Here is a 23,230-nt window from a genome sequence, read left to right as displayed (position 1 = left end):
TAAAATCATCATGTTGCTTAGCAACCACCTACCAGTGAAGTTTTAATGACCCATTTCTAGCATTTAAGCACCCAAAACACCTCATAAAAGCATTGCATCCTTTTTTATTCATGATAATAACATCTAACTTCTATTCACAGTGCTTGAAAAGCATCATATGACATGTTAAAGACCCCATCATGTTGCCTGCCTCCCACCTAATAAAAAATGACAATTATACTTTCACCTGAGGCTTTTTATTGCAGGTTGACCCAATTTTGCCTTCAATGCTGTTTCAATTCTTCATGGTACATACTTAACAAGAAGCTGGAAACAATGTTTAGAGATTTTGATGTGACAGCATGACACAGTTGCTGCAGATTTGTTGACTGCACATGGACGATAAGAATCTGCTGTTCCACCACATCTTAAATGTGCTCTAACTGGATTGAGATCTGGTGACTGTGGAGGCTGTTGGGAGTACAGTGAACTCAATGTCATGTTCAAGAAACCAGTTTGAGATGATCTGAGCTTTGTGACATGGTGTATTACCCATCAGAAGATGGTAGACAGTAGACATAAAGGGATAGACATGGTCAGGAACAACACTCAGGTAGGTTTGTGGTGTTTAAATTATGCTCTGTTGGTACTAAGGGGTCCAAAGAGTTCCATGAAAATATCCCACATTACAGCACAGTCACTTAAATCATCCTTCCCCATTCTGATGCTCAGTTTGAACTTCAGGAGATCGTCATAATGATTTATTTAATCTAAGATTACGTTTATTCTTATTGGTGATAATATCAGATCCTCCAATTCAGATAGACCTCCCTTCCATTGAAGCGCCTATCACAAAGCACAGAGTCACGTCAAGCTTGTTGGATCCTAAACCAGCCACAACAACAAAAACACGGCCAACATCCTCTTGGTTACAAATGTGGTAACGGCCACAGAAAGGAGTGTGGGGCAGTCTTCCTGATCATACACAGAAAATATCTCCATGAAGTCAATTTGCAGAGCGGCATGAAGAATGCCTGATTTATAGAGGTTCTAAACATTTAATGATTTAACATGTGAAGGTTTTTCCTCTCCTACACTGGTATCATCGGTTTCTGTATTATATTTTATATTTCAGTATTTTTAAATTGTGCTATACTTCACAAAAGACATTTCTGACTTCTTTCCTCTTGAAGCTCTGGTTTTTCTCTTTCCACTAGAGTGCAGGACTTTATATTGCAGAGAGAAACGAGCCCACAGTGACTGAAACTCTCAGAAGAAACTGCTCCAGGATCAGCCAAACAAAGACAAGAGTACACAGCCTTCCTAGCTGGCCTCACGCTGGGCCTCCATCTCTAAATGCAGCTCTAACCCTGCTTACAGCCACCGTGCTTAGAGATCATATCAGCGCACATAAGCGCACACAAACACACACACGCACAGCAGGATTAGCAAATCCATCTCGTGACATAACGTAATCCGCTTGCCAAAAATAACAGCTCTGAACTGTGCCCGAACCCTGCAGGAGGCGCAGGGTGACGCCTGCTCGCTCAGCCTGTCCTCCCGTCACAAAGCGGCCGTCTGATTCGGCAGCGCTGTCAAAACGCCGACGCTCGGACGCCGACCCGCCGCTGCCGCCCTCTGAGAGCAGGGAAGTGAAGAAAGGCGTGAGGGAGGGGGTAGGTGCCGACAGGACTGCACCAGCTGCATTGTGGGACCCTGAGGGTGTTTGTCGGGACATTGTGGAAAGTTGTTCCTCTACAGGAAGTCTGCAGGTTTCACAAAGTCAGATTTAAAGGGTGAGACAGACGGGCCTGCCAGACACTTCAGCTGCAAACTGATGAGCGCAAGGACACCAGAACCACCACTGGTTGGTGAAGCATTAATCACCGGTACCTGAATGTGCTTTGACCTCCTGTTATACTAAATTCAGGGATAAGTACATCCTTTTCATTCATTTTATTTATATGCTTATAAATACTGTACTCCTAATTGATTAATTTATTCCTTTGATCGCTTGTCTCTTTAACTTATATTAAATTACCCATAATAGCACATAACCCCCAGTTTTGTCTAATTTCCTGCTTTACAGTGAAGGACTGTGAACTTTACTAACCTGCATGAAAAACGCTATACAAATAAAGTTTGATTAATTTGCTGCCAGTCCTAAATTAAAGATTTCTCTTGCGTTTAAAAGATGTCTGAGGTCTGAAATCATTTCTATTCATTTTATTATTGAAGCAGGGTTGAATCTACTCACGTTAAACATGCTTGTTGACAAAATGGCCAAGAATAACAGGAAAACGTACAAATTTCTGTTCTGATTTCCATCGGTAGCCGTTTTGTCTGCTAGCTTCTCTACTAATAGATTATTTGGATTTAGTTGTGACCCGGCCTTGACCCCAAAGGATGAGCTTCATTACTCACAAGGCTGCTGGCCTTAAAGGTGAGGGTCAGGCTGGTATCAGTAGGCGGAGAACCCAATGGAAGTTTAAAAAAAAAAAAAAAAAAACATGAAGAAAGAAAGATTTTTTCCTGTGAAATAAAAATGAGTGGGTTGGCTGCCTGGGGCTTGGTGACGTCTGAGGACACTTTTTGACACATACTGCAGGTAGTTCGGCCTGTGCTTTAGCATACCTGATGGAAATATAAGTGCAGCAGCAGAGGTGGGGAGGAGGGCTGTTTGAATTTTATTTTGGTTATAAAACACACTTATGTGGTTTTAGAATACGACGTGTTGTCAATAAACATTCTGCATCGACAAATTTTTATTATCCGTTTCGTCGATTATGGCGACAAATCGTAGCAGCCCCGATGTTCAGTTAATTCAGAGTGTCATTATCGAGAAGAAAATAGCAATTGGTGCATAGTTCCACTAAGATCGGCAGCGTGACTCCCTCACAGGATAGTGAATACAGCATGAAAGGTGGAGATGGGCAGAGGTGGGTTTGCCAAGTAGCTTGCAGGGGCAGTGGCAGCAGCAAATGAAAGCAGACTAAAGCCGAGTTATAAGATGACGCTGTCCAATAGATGTGTCAGCTGAGCTGTGAGCTGATGTGGACTGGCACTGAGGTCGCAGATCTGCCCCAGCTGTGGTCAGTCTTCATTTCCTACTTGATCTCATGCTTCGCTCAATTTTTTTTTCACATTCATTACTGTGCAGAGCCACTACACTTAACGCTGATATCATCAGCATTGCTGCATTTACATTCACCATTTAACCCACATTATGAGGCTGTCTGGACTTTACATGTAAGCTAGTTTAATGTCTCATTTCCATTCCTATTCAAGGAGGTAAACACATTGTTTTTTTTAACATTTTTGTTTCCTAAAATAAATTCCATTGCATTGAAATGGGCTAAAAAAGGAGTCTGAATCATGTTCTTAGGGATGCATTGATCTTATATTCTTCTATAATATATCAGTTACTAAGCTCAGTGGATATTCAGAACCATGAATACATACTGATGTGAAATCTTTTGCAATATTTCCACTTCATTACAAATAAATGATTCACATATTCGCTTAAATATTTTTCCCGATGCTTCGTTTAGTGCAGGTGAGAACCACACAAAGCCCAGACATGCCTCCCTCAAACCTGTATTCACTTTTTAATCATCATTCCAGCCCTGAACACCTGGAAGGAAGCTCAGTTGATGGCAGCCCTCCATAATTTCTTACATCACACCCTTTGTGCAAGGTCAGGCTTTCAAAATAAAAGCCCGGATGTCTCCAGATTGTAGAAATAACTTGTATGTGCTTCTGATTGTTTGCTTAAGGTATATTTTTTTATTCATGAGCCATGCTATAGAAACAAAGTTGATAGGAATAACTTTAGAAATAACCTTCCAAACAAGTACTGAGGTACGAAGTTGATAAGTTGGGGTTTTAATATAAAACCAATCAAACCAAGCCGTGAGCACCTCACAATCAGTTAATATGTGTGTATTATAACTTTAATCTTTTTCACAAAATATTTTACCTCGATAGTATGAATACTTATAAATTCATAGGCCCTCGAAACACTTATGGGTATTCTATCAGAGATTAGCTGATTAGTTGATATAACGGAATATATTCACAGCTTTGATAGCAAAACTGCACTGATATAATATCTGTGACATGGAGAGAACGGAAAAAAGGACTGGGATCCTGGATGTTTGATCTGTTTTCTGATTTTTCACTGGAGAAAACTTCAAAAAGTGTATTTTGGGTGAACTTCAAAGGGTCATATATCACCATGGGAGACAGGTGGCTGCTCAAAACAAGTTACAGTATATGAAAGGACTCCTTTTCTTATCTACATTTTGATACCAGGTTCATTCTCTAGCCAAAATTCCTTCTGGGGCAAAATACATTTCTAATATAGTCAAATATTATGCATAAAGAATGGAGAAACACACTAACAGAGTTATTGTAAGGTGAATCACCACATTTTGGTTAGCCTGAGTGTTTCCAATGCCCCACTGACTCAGGCGTAGAGATCAGCTGGCGACCACCACCACAGGTTGCTAAAAAATAACAAATTACTCAGTACGCTCGTATGTTTGTGCTCGACTATGAGACCAGTCAATGATCCCCAGTAACAACCATTTGCAAGAGATTCCCTGACAAGTTGGTGAGTTGTTTGCGGGAGTCTGCTTGTCGCCATTTGGTCCCTTGTTTTTTCTCCAAGTTTATTTATGCAGCATCTTTCAGACACAATTTTACTTGGTCTTGGTGCTGCTCCACTAACCACCTTGCGATTGCAGCAGGTGGTCACCTGTTGTTTGCACAGAAGATGGCGACTTGTCTGCAAACACTTGCCAACTGCTTGCAGAGTGGTGGTGAAGCTGGTATCTTCTGACCTCAAAGTAAAAGTTGCACCATTTGAAACATTAAGTAGTAAGGCACTTTTATGTGTTCTGTTTCCATTGCACTTTTTTATTTTGAAGTTTCATTATTGCTCAGCAAGAAGTTGGAGACAAATTGGCGATCTTTCATGCAAACTATAGGCGATCATAGCGATCTGCTATTAGCCAAAGGAAGCAAAAGATTGCAAATAGGATGATTCACTAAAACAATCGATTTCATGGTAATGATTACCAACAAACTCCAGCAACCGCTCGGCAACTGGTGGAGGAATACACATTTTACCTCAGTGACCAGAGGTTGCCAGGGAGTCACAGCCTCATCTCTACGCCTGTGTGACTGCCTCGCATTCAGTGACATTTTAAAAAAAGTTCCAACTCGAATTTAATTGAAATGACAGTTAAAACTCTTAATATGATTTTTCACTCCAAAAAGACCCAGCCAATTGCTACCATTCCACTTAATTTTACTCCATATTTTCCTCCTGGTCCCACAGTGTGAGAAACACTGAACATCCTATTTATGTTGTTTTACAAAAATAGAGGATGTTCACATCACTACACTCAAATCAAAAAAGCAAAGTCAAGTGGCGCCTTACCGGAGAGCACCTGACTGATGAACCAAAGAGGCATCTCAACCGCAATATGGATAATAGATATTAAGACATCATTACTAATAATGAGAAGTATTGATGTCCGCATGTTGTATATAATAGTTTGGACCTATTGCAGGGATCAAGCCCTGAATACGTTTTTCATAAACCTAAAAAAAATATCTCAGGATCAAAGCAAGATCTGAATGTACACCGGCAGATGAGGACAATGCACTGAACACAGCAACTGGATGCTCCCCTCTAAAGTTCAGTGAAGTGAGTAAAAGCAACAAGCATTGAAAAGAGCTCTGGCTGATGCTCAGTGCCAAATATGGACCAACCCTTGTGCAGTTCGAGTGCCTGTAACTCAGAAAAGATTAATAGCATATAGCATGAACTTACAACTTTCCAGGAACTCATTAAACATATATTAAAGCATTAAGCTCAAGCCTAGCAAACAAACTGCAGCTCTGACTAAAAGACAGCGTTTGCGCCCGCTGAGAAGTCGTCATTTTCAGTGAGCGTGCTGGACTGTACATACTGTAGGCAGTCGAATGGTGCGGGTCGCTCTGCGGGGGCGCTTCAGGGGCGTACAGGAACCTCTCGTTGCACATGTTGCCTTCACAGCAGCAGAAGAAAACATCGGGACTCTCCTTCCTCTCCACACACTCGTTACTGCAGAGGACACAGAGGTGGAAATCAGAAACACTCAATCCTCTCCATGCACTGCAAAAGGACATGGGAGCTATTTTGAACATGCACTCACTCCAGGAGACGTTACGCAAAAAAAAAGAAAAAAAGAAAACACACACAACAAACAAACACCGCTTTCCATTCCCTCGCTGCTGCAACAGAGGACATGAAACAAAACATTTATAAAATAACTCCTACACATGCGAACATGGACGCCGACAATCGCGCTTGCTCTCTCTTCTCACACTCACGCAGCCATCAGATAAAAGCCAAAGGAAGTGGCAGCCGCCCTCGATTTGCTCTGGACTCTCCAGGGAGGTGAGGCGGCGCCGTCTGAGCAGAGGTACCCCGAACTGTGCGGGCTACACATCCGACAACAACTTTATCGTTCGGGAATCAAAAAGGAAAACAGAACTGGCTCAAACCGGTATCCGCGGCCAGGGTGATGCTTTACTCTGGGACAAACTATAATAATCTCTTATTATCATCATCATCTGTTTACCGTCCTGGATGTGGATGCATAATTCACGCTGTGGTTCAGGCTCCCTCGCGCGTGGTAATTAAAATGCAGCCATTTGGATGTGGAATCTCACACAGGGGCACAAATTATGCTCAAGGTGATTTTAAATGTATTTAGAGTTGAGGCTGCTGCTTTTGTCCTGATTCAGAGGCAGTGCAGAAATTAATGGGCAGCTTCTCAGCAACAACCCCTGCCACCATTAAAAGCTCACCCTCTTAGAGCGCACGCATGTCTGGTTAAAGTTTGATATTTTCCGTATTCTGTTACTTACTGATGGGAATTTAACTACTATTTTATACCATGCAACCTTCTAGTGACAGCAGAAAGTTCCCTTAAAATCATCAGCTGAGATTTCTTATGTTTTTAAGGTTAAAGGGAGTCTGCTGGATGCGAAAACCCAAATGTAAATACACAGAAATGTAATCAAACTACAGTTTATTTACTTTAACTGGACTTCATGAGCTATTCTGCTTGCTATTTATAAAGCCACTTTATTGTATATATCAGTGTTTTTTATACAGTGTCCTGTATTTTATTTAAATTTTAGACAGGCGTGGGAAGGTTATTAGGAAACCACTGCACTGTTTGAACAATGTAAATCTTAAAGTGGGACTATTCTGCTAACATCCATATTTTTATTCTTGGACCCTATTAGAGTAGCTATGCATGATTCGCAGTTCAAAATAATCCAAATTTGCCCTACATGCCCATCAATGATTCTTGCTGTGTGCTTATACTATGACTATAGCAGGTCATTTAGTCCACAGTACCTACTAAGACACACTCCGCTTTCCCAGTAATATGTTGTGCATGTGGTAATCAAAAATAATTTTCTTTGTTTCCTTTTTGCACTGGAAACCTAGAGGACTGTTACTTTAGCCAGACTGTTATCTGAAACCAAAATGGGAAGTTAGATGGTTGTTTTTTTTCCTCAATATTAAACCAAAGTCATGTGACCTACTTCAATTTTATCAGATAAAACAACCCCCAAATTTTGCTTTTTTTCCCCCTCTTTAATTTCTCATGTTAGACAGATATTAGGCAGGCAAACCGGAAGCTGGAGTTAAGTGCAATGAATATTAAAATAATAAGGAAATAATAAGGAAACAAAGGAGGGAGGCAGGTGGATACACAAGTGTCATAGATAGGTTGATTCAGTGGGTAGGCAGGTGTGATGGTTGAAAAGCTAGATAGGTAGCAATGTAAGAAGGTAAGTGGGCGGATAAACAGGTGTAGTGGTAATTACATGTGGTGGTTAGTTGATAGGTAGGAAGCCAGGGTGGCAGTGGGCAGGTAACTATTGGAATAATTGGTTGGTATGCAGAGTGGGTTGGTGGGTAGGGGGTCTGGTCGATTGCCTGGTAGGAGGGTAATTTGTTTGACTGATAGTGTCAATGATTGGGTGGCTAGCTGGTTGGGTAGTTAGGTAGGTAGTATTGTCAATTGGTTGGTGGGTGGATAGGGAGGATAGGGAGAGAGAATAATTGGCAGGTTGGATGATGATTGAAGGTTGATTGGTTGTTTGATGTTCAACCTTTCAACTAAAGCCACGTCCAGCCACAATAAATGGCAGTTTAACACACAGCTGACCACACCAAAGCAGTAAAACTCACATATTTGTTCAGCATATCTTTAAAATGCTTTTTTACCCTCCCCGTAAATGTTTCCTGCTTACCTGTCATAGCAGTTGACATCATCCAACCAGCATCCCTGCTTGACAATCTCCACAGTCCCGGAGACATTTTTCCATGTGGCGAAACAGTGCCGCCTCTTGTCTTTCTCGCCATAGCAGGGTTCGATGCCGCTGCGGTTAGTCCGCTCCTTCTCCCAGCTGGAGTTGTAGTAGGCGCACTCCTGCGTCTCTGAGCGTCCCAGGATGGCGCCTGGAGAGGACAAAGAGGTTATTCTTTAATTTCTTTCCTTTTAATTTGAAGAAGAGCATTGTTGACTCTTGCAGGGGAAGATAAATTACTCTATCAAACATGTTGTCAGGTGAAGTCTCAAACACTCATGAAAGAAACTTTTGAATGAGGAAATTTACAACCGCTGTGGCTGCGAGGTGTAAGAGTTGCTCTCCTTCCTTGTCACTGACAAAGAAGATAATTTAGCTGTGTATCAATAACTGGTGGAAGGACATTTCTTTACAGCCTCCACATATAAAATGAAGTGAAGTCATAAAACATTTCTCAATAATAAAAATTCACTTCTCTGGTACTTTTCTATGTGGACTCCCAGAATGCCTCTGAATCAATACACCAATGAAAAATAAAAGCGTTAAAAAAATAAAAATGGCAGTTACTGGAGGAACAAAAAAACAAAAGTTCCTGTCCACAAACAAAAGCAGAGCAGAGACGATCGACTTCTCTCCCCGCCAAAATAAAAGGGACTCTGATTTCCTGCGGATGAAGCCTGCAGGCAACAAACTGATATCCAGGGAAATAACTGCATGACAGCTTGTCAGTTTAGCATTGCTGCCGCTGCCTCTCATCACCTGTCAGAGATTTAGTCCAGTTTAGACTGCTGACAAGTCTGAGGATAGTCAGCCGCTGTTTGCCTGCTTCCTGGCGCTGCAAGCTAAACAGCCCAGACACACAGGAAACAAAGATTACTTCCCACATTATTTGGTTTGTGCTGCTACAAAGTGAAATAAAGAAATTTTGACTCTTAGTCCTCTAAATTTGTCCATTCAGTTTTTAAGCCATGAAATGAAACCGAAAGAGTTTCTGAGCTCCTTTATGCTAACTTTCCTTTTCGTTTTACGCATTTCTGTTGAATTCTACCTTCCACAGCCAGCTTGCTGCCATTTGCTGTCGAGATGTAGCAAAAAAACAAAAATCTTTGCTAGAGTTACCCGACAGCCACTGATTGCAAATATATTTGCAGAGGTGTATATGCCTTATATGCTCTATTTGCCTGTATCTTTGCATATGTGCTTGCACCCATTTCGTATTTTCCTAGCAAAATATAAAGAAATTAGGGGTGTCAAGGCCTCCATACTGCTGCTTTGTACTACAGTACTTGACGCTGATTGTACAAAGCCAGGTTTCCATGGTACAACATTCGCAAGTCTATTAATCAGGTTTTATGTGTGCGCTTATACACCACTCTGCATTTAATCATTAGTCATTATTAAGCTTTAGCTCTCTTCCACAGTGTGTCTTTGTCCTGTCCCCCTCCTCACCCCCAGCCAGTCATGGCAGATAGCTGCCCCTCCCTGAGCCTGGTTTTGCTGATGGTTTCTTCCAGTTAAAAAGGAGTTTTTCATTCCCACTGTTGCCAGGTGCTTGTTCAAAGGGGGTCATCTGATTGTTGGGGTTTTCTCTGTGTTATTGGAGGGTCTCCACCTTAAAATGTAAAGCACCTTGAGACAATCAGTGTTGCCTCAACCAATTGGTAATCTTGTAAGCTTTTATATATAGGATTCATATTGATGAAAATCTTTGTCAGACCACAATACAACAGATAAATACAATTTCAAAGACATGGAAATGGTGTGCGCTGTCAAAAGGCTCTGAGCTACCTCCGTCTGTTTATATAAGTCAATTAAAGCTATTAAAATGAGGCACTGGTATCCAACTCTGGAGTCAACATTCAGCAGATATACAAATGATACATGGCTTCTTTTTTTGTTGCTGCTAAATGTGCAATTAGTGAGATTTGTGGCCTTTCGGATGAAGAGTGAGAAAAGCCACTAAAGTAGAGGCTGTTAGCTGGACATTTTTAAACAAACAGGATTTGTTATTTATCTCTTTATACCCGTTTAATTCACTCTTAATTGTCTGTTTTTTGTTTTTGTTAAATTGTTCCACCCTTGTAGGATTTGCGCTCTTGACCTAATTGCCTTTTGTTTATTGCTGCTTTTAATGTCTCAAAAGCACACTGTAATTTAAGAAAAAAGCGGACAAATAGAAAATAATGTTCCAATTTATGGGATCATTATCCGCTCTCCTCTGCCAGTGAAATCACGTCGCAGAGGAGAAGAGTCCTGACCGTGTCTGCAGTCACAGTAGCTTTCAGAAATTAGAGCTTAGCTTGCGTAATGGAGGTTAACTTTAGAAATATCATGTATTTTTCAATAAAATGGCTGCTTAAGTAAAGCCAGTTAATGCCAGCCGGGTCCCCCAGAAGCGTCGCAGGCAGGTCTCTTTTCAACGACATTAACAGCTGCAGATGGAAGTGAGAGGAGAATGGCTACTTTACTGGCAGGCGAGGTCACGCTGCCTCTTACCAGCACCGACAGCATTTTCTCTCTCGTCAAATCCATTTCCCATGAAGCCCCAAACTATTTCACAGCAACAGGTGCAACTGTGAAGTGCTGTCTGCGTGATTGAAAGGAAATGGCTCAAGTAAAGAGGGAGTGAGAGGAGAAAGATAGTTGGGGCTGCTGAATGAGCAAAGCTGAAATAATTGGTTCTCAAAAAAAACTAAACAACTGTACTTTTCTATATGGTAGCTAATGTTACCAGCAACTTTTACAGCAATCAATTTTAATGCATGTCCATGAGTTACATAGCAGTACAATTCAATTCTTTTGGGAAGGCTTTCCTCAAAGACAAGGTTTAGGAGGGTGCTTATGAGAATCCTTGACCGTTCTTCCAGAAGCGCATTTGTGAGGTCAGACATTGTTGGGTGAGAAGTCCTGGCTCACAGTCTCCACTCTAATTCATCTCAAAGGTGTTCTACCTGGTTGAGGTCAGGACTCTGTGCAGGCCAGTCAAGTTCTTCGACACCAAACTCGCCCATCCATGTCTTTATGGACCTTGCTTTGTGCACTGGTGTGCAGTCATGTTGGAGCAGGAAGGGGCCATCCTCAAACTGTTCCCACAAAGTTGGGAGCATGAAATTGTCTAAAATGTCTTGGTATGCTGAAGCATTAGTGCATGAGTTGCTTTCACTGAAACTAAGAGGCCGAGCCCAACTGCTGAAAAACAACCCCACACCACAATCCCCCCTCCAACAAACTTTACACTTTGCACAAAGCAGTCAAATATCGTTTAGTACCGTTCCCCTGGCAACCGCCAAACCTGAACCCGTCCATTGGAATGTTGGACGAAGAAGTGTGATTGATCACTCCAGAGAATGTGTCTCCACTGCTCTACAGTCCAGTGGCAGCATGCTTTACACCACTGCATCCAATGCGTTGCGCTGTGCTTGGTGATGTAAGGCTGCAGCTGCTCAGCCATGGAAACACATTCCTCTCTACGCACCGGTTCTAAGCTAATCTGAAGGCCGCATGAATTTGGAGATCTGCAGTGTTGGCGACCAGAACACCTGCTGACCCCGCTCTGTGATTTTACATGGCCTACCACTTTGTGGCTGAGTTGCTTTGCTATACCACTAATAGTGGCCTGTGGAAAATCTAGTAATGAGGAAATTTCATGACTGGACTTTTTTCACATGTGGCATCCTATCACGGTACCACGCTGCAATTCATTGAGCTACTGATGTGGATGGATAAGTGAATACTTTTGGCAATACAGTGTAAGTTGGTGTTGGATTATATAAAGCAATTCTCCAGCTGCACAGTCCAACAATAAATGACTTTAAGATACATCAATACGTTTCCATGACTTAGAGGATGTTAGTTTGATGTTGTGTTACATAAGGCATTTATTCTGTACAGTGGGCTATTGTTTCCATTTATGGCCCCCACTCCACTCCTTATTCATCCATTCACACACTCATTTATACAAGAACATATATTTTAACATTCACACACTCACACTCTGACAGATGCATCCCAGGCAACTCGAGGGTCAGTATCTTGCTTAAGGATACTTTGGCATACATGGAAATCTAAACACAAGTCTGCTGATTGGTAGATGACCACTGTAACAACAATAACAATGTTTTCAAATTGTTGCAACATCTATCTGTGAGTCTCTGATTCGATGACATGATGGTACAGTTATGTCTTCGGCCTTGCCGTGATGGTGCAAAAGCTGCAAAACTGGGAGAAAAGGCTTGGGACAGTGCATGTGAAGTCAACTTTGTTGTCCAGTGCCGTTCCTCCAGCACCAGACAGTTGGTATAACAAAGAACTATATCCTTTTTTATTTTGCCTATGGTTGCCTGTCCACTGGTATTCATTTAGCGTTGGGTTCACTTTCAAATTAGGCTTTTAAAACTGTTCTAATCATTCCATGGTGCAAGGAAAACAGGCAGCGGTAAACCATCGACTCCTGTGTTCTTAATAGTAAAATTACTACTTTTGTCAATGGAGCCCAGAAATAAAATGGTTTCAGCTTCCAGTGGAAAAGTAAAACAGAGAAAATGACCTAAAAACAGCACACACCTGAATTTCTTAAAATTGTTTTTTTTTTTTTTTTTTACTTTCACCCATGAACCACAGGCGTTTCTGTACAAAAACCACTTCAAAGAAACCAAACCATCCCAGCTTACCCAAACAAACACTCGTTATTGTAAATGTGTCTTTAGGAGTAAAATTTCTGTTTTTGTCAATGGAGTCTGGTGGCTGCTTCCAACAGCAATTAACACAAACATCAGAATTTAGTTTCCTGCGAACTGCTGCAGCTCTTTTACTTTATCCTGACCTCAGTTTGTTCTCAAAGGTTGACAAGAAAACGGAACATCTAGCCAACTTCAGAGAAAATGCCAAGATGTACACTGCGTACTGCCTTTCAGCCTTAACCCCCCCCCCCCAAAACAAAAATAACACAAGCACAGGAAAAATAAGTATGCAGTATGCTAATGTGTAATGATGCAAAGGAAAAAAATCTACAGTGGAATAAAGTCACGGATCTGTGACTGTACAGGGGGGAAAAAAGGAATTTGCCCTAACGTGCATTATAGCAGAAATAACGCCACGGGGAAGATTACCTCATCTGACGTGTGGTTTATGCGGTCTTCATTTTCCCTCCCAACCCTCCTACTCCTCCCACAAATAAACACATTTAAAACTTTCTAGGTTTGTATCTATGTGCATTTCACTCCTTTTCAAGATAATAATTTAAAAAAAAAAACCTACTCAACTGCAGCGATCGTGCCAAATTAAGGTAAACAAGATTGGTAAATGTCGATGCTTGAGCCAGCCAAATTAACAACTTTTTTTTTCTTCCCCCTGAAAACACAAACTCCTGCCAAGACACCCTTCAGCAAAACATTCACATCTGCAGTGGGGATTATACGTGACAAAGAGTTGTTGAAAAGCCTGGTTTTCCTGTCACAGCCATTATACATTTGCATAAAACACAGCAAAAGCAACACTCCCTTCAGACATCCATCCCATCATGCCTTTAGGTTGTTGTTTGGTTGCAGTTGGGTTCCAAGCCACATCTGGAGGTTGAGGGGAAAATAAAAAAAAATAAAAAAAGGAAAGGAAATTTGTTTTCTTTGACCGGCGAAGAATGATGAACCAAAAACCAACCAAAAAAATAAATAAATAAAGGTGGGAAGACCAAATTTTCCAACCGCAGATTCCCTGAAGGCAGTGACAGATAAGGAAGGCGAGTTGATGCTTTCCCTGAAAGATCCTATCCTTGAATAACCTATGATGTTACGCATGCATCTAAATACAAATGGCAAAATCCCTGGTGGTGTTTTGCTACACTTATCCACTCCAATCAGCCCTTTAGCAGTTTAAGTGTTCACTGTATGGCGCCTGCTTTCTATTATTTCTCTGCTTCCTAGATGGGGATGAATGCACCACTCGCCTCACTGGCCTCTCGTGGGAGCTGAAGGCGCTAATGATGGAGAGGTACGCCGAGGTAAAGCGGAAGGTTAGCTCATTAGCCACTTCTGGTGCGACTGCATTAGCTGTGCTAGCGCTGATCCCCCGTGGACGTCACGTCGCGGTGCTTGGAAAATGCAGTTTCTATCAAGCATGGGATGGTTTCCAGTGAGTGCAGGCAGCCTGATAAGCAACTTCATTACAAGGAAGTCTTAATAAAACAAGCGTTCAGCACAGAGCAAACATTGCTGCATACTTGTGCACTCCAGTTGGATAAATAAAGCCCAGAAGAGAGTAAAAAAAAATATGGCTCACAAGTTTGAGATAAGGTTGATTTGTGAGACCAAACACCAATCTACCCGCTATCTTGCCGTTTATGGCAAAGAGAAGCTTAAACAACTCATGTTTTGACTTTATCCTTTTTGAAAATGGCTAAAATGATAATAATGTTGCTCCAGTTGTGAGACCAACTGTTTTTTGACCAAATCTGTGGTGCTTTCCATTCATTCTTTACACTGTCAATCTGAATATCGAACCTTAAGGGCTTAGAGTGAATAATAAGGGTGTAACATCTGCTATGCTACGCTACGCTCGGTTCGGTATCTGAAGCCAAAGTGTCAGCAGTCTATTTGTGTTGACGTGCTGGAACAAAAACTTGTTGTTTTCCATCAGCGACAGCATGTTAGTGGGGACTTTTCAAGTGGATAAACACAAAAACTAAGGTAAAAGTGGTCATAGAACACTTTTACTCGCTATGGAAGCTCCTGTGCTTGGGATCAGCACTGGAGCAATTTCATCTATAAGGTGTCCACTGGGAACACCATGAAGCAAGTGGTTCTTAAACCAGTGGGGATAACACTGGAACTGTGCCAACAATGCATTGGTAGAAAAACGGCAATATTGTGCGTCTTCAAGTGACACAACAAGGGCGAATCCCGAGTTCAACTTCTCTCATTTTTGAGGTGAGCTACTTAAATGGATACCAATGAGATCCAAGGATACTGCTGACTGATAGGGATGGACAATATGTTAGGGTCTTCGTGTAACCCAAGCAACTGAGCTCTGAATGTAATTTTAAATAGCCTTATATGTGGACAGGGCTTTATTGAAAGTTTACTGGCAGCAGTGATTTAATTACGATCAATATTACACTTTGTTCATATATTTTAAAGCATTATTTTTGATTTTGTTATTTAATTTATTTTTTAAAAACGGACACTCAAGATTTGTTATATGTAGTCATGCCAGCTTTTCCCTTCATAGTGTGAATCTTTTCCAAGTTTCCAAGGACAATGGGGTGAAATTTGCCACAGTGAAGCCTGAACCACGAAATGATTGCCAGAATTTATTTATTTTTTTAATTTTGAGGTTTTAGTTAACCTTTGACAAATTTAAATAAAGAAAAGAAATTAAATATCAATTTGCACATATGAGTTTTCATTTGTAATATTTTTGCTATATCTGGTATTTTTACGCAACTTATTGCTGACAGTTTTTCTTAAACAAAAGCAAATAAAAGGGTTAGGGTTTAAAAAAAAACATCAATGATGATGTAGAGGTGTTATAAACGTATGTATTGAAACTAGGGTGCTGCACCTACATCAGCACCTCACCTCATGATTTCTTACAGTGTTTCTTTTTTCTTTTGTTTCCAGCCAGATGATGCGCCTGGTGTCAATGTAAGTAAAAAACAACAACATAAAAACAAAAAGAAAACATGGAGACCTTTCAGATGGTACAGCTTATTTTGAGCAGCCACCTATCCCACATGGTGACTTTTTTTAGTTTAACCAAAAATGTACTTTTGGTTTTCTCGAGTGAATGATCAGATCACACATCCGTCGTGCCAATGGGTGCTTCTGTTTTTACACATCACCAAAATTAAACTCGCGCAGAAAGTACTAAACCTATGATACTGCTGCTCAAACTTGGAATGAGTTTAAAGTTGATTTGTGTGTCTATGAAGTTACGAGGGCTCAAAATGCTCAAATTTAACAGGGACCGAATTTCAATTCAACTATATGTACTTCAAAGGCCTGTAACCCAGAAAATATTCTTAGTATAGAGGCAAAATTTGCATGACTTCATTAAATATACTACAGTAATTAGTCTAAACACAAAAAAGGAACTCATCTGATTCTGAGGGGTCATGGCGGATCTGATTTAAATGAATTATTTCTTGAGATGTTAGCTCCCATGAAACACGTCAACAGCTTCATTCAGGTATTACAGTTTGCCTCAAAGAGCTGCGAGCTATGTGAACTGCAAATACAGCGCCGAGTTGTAAATACAGCCGTTAAGAGCTCAAATCAATCACTCCTCTGAAATGAGGTGACAGTACAGGCCGGCTGTCTATAGCGCTGTGCGCCAAAGGTGGCCAAGAGAGCTGCCGGGTAGCATGGCGGATGTGAAGGATATAAAGCAGAGAAATCAATCTTCTGACTAAGTTGCAGCTCAGAGTTGACTAAAGTGGATAATGTCACCGAGCGGTTGTGCAAGGACATACAATAACAGGGCTTCCACCCACAAACACACATGCTGGCAATAAAGAGATGCTGTCCTCAAAGATATCTCACGTGTGGAAATGTCAAACACAAGCGGCACGGGCTCACTTTGTTTACCCGTGATGAGGTCGGTCGGCCTACAGACGCTCTTAATGCAAGGCTGCTGTCTTTGCGATGACGCTGGTAACGTATATTTAATTCATTACGAAGTAAATGAAAGTGTCAGGGTGTCGAGATAAATGAACCAAAACACAGGAAAAAAAAAAAGAGTAACAGCAAAGTAATGAACGGAGGAGGGAAAATTAAGCAGCTAAAAGCAGCGGTGTGCTATTTAGCCTTAATCAACACGCCTGGCTAATTGATAGTAATGGTTGTCAGGGAGGTTATGCTGGAAGGCAAGCTCACGCGGGTTAAACAGGAAAAGAAAAGCATCCATTTACACTTCATATGGAGTCCATGTATCAGCTCATCCTTGGAACACTTTTTGTGACGTTTAATTGGTCATCCCCGTCAAAAAAAAAGAAAACAGAAACAACGCTACTTCCTTCCTACTTTCACACTCTCCTCTCTTTTTGTGAGTACAAATGACCACAGTGGATTTTACTCGGGCGCTTCCATCCGTACGAGAGATTTATCAAGGTTAACCGTGACCTACTTTAGCAGCGGACATTTCAGTAAAATGTCTAAACACCTCGACCTACTTCTCAATTCACTGGGGGCTATTCTCCTCACCCCTCGCTACAGCTGCCTGCTAGTGGTTATTCCAAAATGTTATCCCATCCCCACAGCAATTAAGCTCCCCGTTATTAAAGAACTATAAAACTGGCGAGAAATAAACTAAGGATGCAAATATTCCTGCAAAGAACCCTGCAAACAGAGAGAGCGTAATAAGAGGATGGAAAAGATGCCAAACTTGGCAGAGACGCCGCGACTTGAGGAGATTACTGATCATCTGTAGTCCGCATTGAGAATTCAATCTTTTTTTGTCAGGAGGCCAAAAGGTCACTTTAGGCGCACACAAATGAGAGACATTGAGTTTGAGAGTTGCAGCAGGAAGATGCAGAAGGCAATGAGAAAACGTATAACCACATGTAAGTAAATCATATTTATAAGAAAAGGCTCCACAGGTGGCTGTTAAACATGGTAAAATGGACCAGTTTTAATGACTCAGTCAATCTAGTTCTGAATTTAAATGAATCCAATAAAATGCACTTTTGTGCTTGAAACAATGCAAATGTGAGAAATTGAGATACCGTCATGTACGGCTGAGCAGTAATTACACTCTAATTTGATCTTATTTTACAAGCATAACTCACAGTTTCTTTACTTCAAAAAGCCACTGGTCACTGATCCCCTGGCAATCTCCTCTTATTAGAGAAAAATGTATGTTCCTCAAGTGGTTGATGAGTGGTTGCTGGAGGTTGCAGGGTCCTAGTGACCAAAGCAACAGCAACAGCAACAGCAGGAAGATTTTGGGTGCGCCATTGTTTATGTCATTGGTTGCCTATTATGTGAATGAAAGGTCCCAACAACTCTCCAGTATACCACCTTTGCAACCAATTCCACATATCGACAGTTGTACTTCCCGCAAGCACTGGCCAAACAGTTGGAAAAGAAAAAAGAAAATTCCTCAGAACACGCAGTTTGTTGCTGACCAGTCTCTACGCCTGTATGACTTTGACTGTTTAGCTAGGCTTCGGTCAAGACCCATCTACAGGGTTTAGTTCCTAATCAGACAACCTTATGGTCCCCACGATATGCAACTTTATTTAATTGTTTGACAGAATCTACAGATGCATTGGGATATACTTTATGAGACTGTAACTGTAACTTTTCTGCCAGAGAGATTACAGATGTCCCAGGCCAGACGACAAGCACAACTGAACAGTCTGCATTTTCCAGGAATTCAGTCCTTCGAGTTTCTGATTTATCAACAATCAACTATTTTTGCTGGATGCCGGCTTATTGTTTAGCAGCAGAAGTTGAGCCAGACTCCACATTTTTGCTGGATGACTGATTTTTTTCTTTTTCATTGAAATCAATGAGAAGGCTGCATTCTTCAAAATGATCTGCTGTTGTTGCTCGGAACATAACCTCCGGAGCATTAACTTTTTACAGGAACAGTTGTGAAACACGTTAAAAAGGTTTTAACCTTGTATTTCCTCTCCTTTTACTGCACGTTGTTACTCAAATGGCTCCCCAGATGTCCAGAGAGGGATACATAGGATCACGAGAACTAGCACGTCTCTTTATTAGCAAAGCGAGATGGTTCTGGTGCGATCGGTCGCCAGGCCAGCGAGGTGCATGCTGGGTGGGAAATGACCACCAACCACCTGCCAAATGTTAGAGAAATTTCGAATGAGCCACTCTGGCAGGAAGCCAGCCAACGCCCGGAGGTTTTTTGTTCTCTCTGCTGGCTGGTGAAACCCATGAAGTGTTTGATTAATTTAAAGTCCTTGAGCTTGCGTGGCAGGAGGCCTTTTTGTCCCTCTGAGTTTGAAGAGCAACACTTACAGTTTAAAGAAAAAAGGCAAGGGGAAAAACAACAACAACAACAGCCAAACGGGCCACATTTCAGCCTCACAGTTTGGAAAACATGCCACTGCTTCATAAAAATAAATGTATATTTGGCTCCTTGCCGTTGCCAGTTGTGTTAACACCACAATGATTCAACCTATATCATGGCAGAGGACAAGTAATCTCTGGGTCGTGGAGGGCAGAAATATGGCAAAAAAACAACAACAACAAAAAACAAAACAAAACAAAGAAACCCGGAACCTGAGCTTGTCATCAGTGGACAATAACGGCGTTTAAAGGTGACATTTCAGACTCGAAAACAGCCCATCCAAGCATTTTCTGCCTGACGACTGTTGTTGAGGAATACAGGAACTAATATCCAATTTCCTGTGTGCGAGGCCCTGGTCACAGGGGCAGGCTGTGCTGCACTCTTGCTCTGCAGCCTCATAATGAAGTGGCATTTTGGCGGGCCGGGCCTGCGCTCAGCACTGCGTGCACTGAAGTAGGTAAACAACTCATTCATCAAGGCTTTTTTTGTGTGCCTGCCAGCAGCGAGGATTGTTCGTTATGATGGAATTTGTTCTAAGGATCAACTTATCATCTGCGTCCGCGGCCCAGATGAAATAGATTGGAGGTGATGTATGGGCGTTTGGGGCGCTGGTTTGTGTGGGAATCAGCCCGACCCGCAATGTAAAAAAAAAGAAAAGAAAAAAGAAACTCAGCATGAGCGATGGGCTTTGAATAAAGACGTTTGGGCTGAGACCACAGGTCAAAACGCCGTCTGCAGAGCTGGCCTCTTGGCTTCCCGGCAATGCTCTTTTTTTGCTCCTGATGCAACCTGACACTCCTCTCCCTCCCAAGATAACTGACTCAAGACATGACTAAATGCAGCTTTTACATGTCGGAGAAAAACTTCTAATCGTGAGCGGTGTTGAACACTCTGCTGCGAAAAGCCATGCACGTGGAGCAGAGGCAGTTCCAAAGTTGTGCAGCAGAGCAGTGAAATAAGCAGGGAGCACAACGAGTGCCAGTCCAGTTTAGACATGCACACAGAGAAATAAACAGAATTGACATGACTTCGGGGTCGCGTTGGGTTCAGGCAGAAAAGGTTTTATAAGCCGTCAGGTCTTGTTTGGAGCTGCAGCTCTTCCTCTGATGGTACTTTATCAAATAGGTATCTGTTATGACTACGTTAATAGAGGAAAAACAAAAAAGTCCACATGGAAAATGAGTGAGTGTAAAGCTATGATGCTGAGACGATTTGCTGTCAGATTGTGGCACATGGAGAGGGTGTAAAACTGATTCAGTTGCAGTTGTTAAACAGCTTGAATGTGTTTTTAAAAGTGTGTACCAGCCCTGAAAGAACCCTCTGTACTAATGAATTTATGATGGCTCAAAAATGCACACGCACAAAATTTCTACTCACCAGCCCCATGTACTTCCAGGACCTCTAGTCATTATTTGAAGGTAAAATTTTGCATGATTTCATTAAATATACTAAGGTTATTGTTTAAAAAAATCCAGGTGACTCTAGTGGGAACTTTTCACAGACTATTCGACCTACTTTATATTAAAAGACCTTTATTTTCCAATCTCCTGTTACAACGCCATATCTCAGTTTTTGGAACGAGACTGGACTTGAAGGCACGAGCGTACCATCGTGTCTGTGTTGGTGGCATCATTTAGGTGACGTAATCAGTCCGGGAGCTCAGATTAAAGAGAGAGAGATACTGCAACAGCCTTAAAAAAACATCACAACTCACTGAGAAAAAATTTAAACTCATTGCATTGTTTCCTAATTTCAACTTTTTCAAGTGCCAAGGTCATTGCAGTTAACCCAAACTAAGATAATAATCAAAAAGAGTAAAAGTAACACTGAAACTAATAAAAACTAAACTGAATTTTTTTTTTTTTAAAGTCTAAATGAAACAAAAATAAAACCTGTGCTAACTCAGTTAAGCACCACTATAAGTGGCTATGGAGGACAGAACAACAATAACAAGCTCAGTTTCAGACAGTTTTTTTTCTACCCTCGGATCTCTGAGGTCAGAGAGGGGGACCATGAAGCCCCGCCTGCTTGCCTTTCAAACCTTTTCACGACGAGCAGCCAATAAGAGGAAAGACTGCTTTCAAGGGGGTTGCAGGAGCTATACTCAGGAGTTGCACAGAGATAAAGAAGGATCATTTTTTAACTTTGAATCATGCAAAGCAACTGTAGCAGTTAAAAGTGAAAATATCAAGTCTGAGTTTGACAGAGTCTCAGTTAGTTTGACCAAATGTTGTGCTTTCCTCCTTTTTTTCTGCCTGAACAAATGTTATTATTTTTATTATATCATCATTATATCATTTCAAAAATGTAACTAAAACAACTTAAAATTACAGTAATGGAAATGCAAAGTCCCTAATAATCATAAACAGCCCACTGCAGAGTAGTCGCATGTAGTGAAGACTTAAATTATTTGCACCTCTTCATAATCCTTGTAGGCTCAGCTGTACTTAACAAGTAGTTCATGGCTCTTTTGATTTGATAGTAAAGGTTGTTGAACCCTATCTGCTGAGCAAAACAAAAAAAACAAAAACAAACAAGTACCTGAACAAACTAAACGTAGTGCTACTTCTCCATATCCACCATCCCATCTTTCTCCCTGACTCCAAAAACGTGGGCACTGCCAGTTAGAAATGCATCCCACCGCCTGCCTCCGGGGCAGCTCGGATAAAGATTTTTTCCACCATTTATAGCCGCTCCACTATCACAGGCATTAGGCAGCAGGGGCGGCATGGGAGACCATCGTCCCACGGTGAGGTTACCACCTCACAGTATGGATATTATGCACAATTTCAGAGCCGTGGCAGCAGATTTTGTTTTATTTTTTTTTATAAATAAAACAAACACTGTACAAAGTGTGATGGAGCCACTGCTAATGGAGCTGCTTCATCAGATTTTCTGTGCTGATTTTTAACCTCAAATAGATGACAATCGCAGAAATGACAGGAAAGATGACGAGCTTTGTTCTTTGCATGTGAAATTATGTCAAATTAGAGAAGCTGGGAAGGAAAGTTATATAATTGCATTAATTTAATTTCCAGCAGCAGCAGGAGGGCAGCGGTTGAATAAATAGGGAGGTGAATGTCTGGTCTGTGCATAAAACCACTCTTTTACTTATTTATTTTACAGCAGACAGTAATTTTACAGAGATCTCGCTGGAGACCTGTGTTAATGCTCAATCAGATGGTGTCATGACACGGCAGGGGTGGTTGCGTTGGCTCGGGCGAGCTGGTCACAAAGACCGCACTCTTTCCACGGTTGGGGAGGAGGGGGAGGGCATTAAAAACCACCGCACTCAGCAACTGAATCCAATCCCTTTAATCCTTGCTGGTATGCCCGAGCCCGGCAGTCTCCGCCTCAATTAGCGCTGATGGAGTCCGCCGTCGGACAGGTCAGGGGAGCACCTGGGTCTCCTTAGCCTTGAGTGGTGGCAGGCTGTAGGAGCAAATACCAGCGCGGCAGCCCCAGTGTCTCGTGCGGTCGGCCTCTGCGTGCCGTACATTCTTTACAGGACGAGCAATTTAAAAGTGCCTTGTTATCTCTCTGCAGAAGGATCTGCCAAAGTCCCCACCTCACCCCACCAGCCTGCTGCTCCCCTCCGATCCCCCACCCTCTGTGTGCTTGAAATGTTTGGATTTATTTGAAGGGTATGTTAAGTGGCACTTGGGCTTAAAGCTGAACTGCTTATTGAGTTTGCAGTGATGCTGCAATATCGGCAAGCCTGCAAGCACGGGCGTTTCAATTCATTTCTATAAAACAAGCAATCAACGAGCAAAGACTAGAGGAGGGGGGAGAGGCAGGAGGCAGAAGAGCCATATTATTTATTTATAATTTATATATA

General features: G+C 41.7%; 1 protein-coding gene across 2 annotated transcripts in view; it reads right to left on the bottom strand.

Annotated features, from left to right (window-relative positions):
- LOC102199573 (activin receptor type-2A) overlaps window positions 1-23,230 on the bottom strand; it is a 73,312-nt gene that overhangs the window by 34,061 nt on the left and 16,021 nt on the right. For both annotated transcript variants that reach the window (XM_005738663.1, XM_005738664.1), the window contains exons 2-3: window positions 8,308-8,515; window positions 5,961-6,094 (exon numbers count right to left, since the gene is read on the bottom strand). In XM_005738663.1, the coding sequence (XP_005738720.1) occupies window positions 5,961-6,094; window positions 8,308-8,515 (342 nt within the window). The remainder of the gene's footprint in view (window positions 1-5,960; window positions 6,095-8,307; window positions 8,516-23,230) is intronic.

This window comes from Pundamilia nyererei, unplaced genomic scaffold (assembly GCF_000239375.1).
Source record: "Pundamilia nyererei isolate P.nyererei 1_Seehausen unplaced genomic scaffold, PunNye1.0 scaffold00085, whole genome shotgun sequence".
Classification (NCBI taxonomy): domain Eukaryota; kingdom Metazoa; phylum Chordata; class Actinopteri; order Cichliformes; family Cichlidae; genus Pundamilia; species Pundamilia nyererei.
The sequence above is the reverse complement of the archived record's forward strand: the minus strand, read 5'-3'. Positions and strand labels throughout refer to the sequence as shown.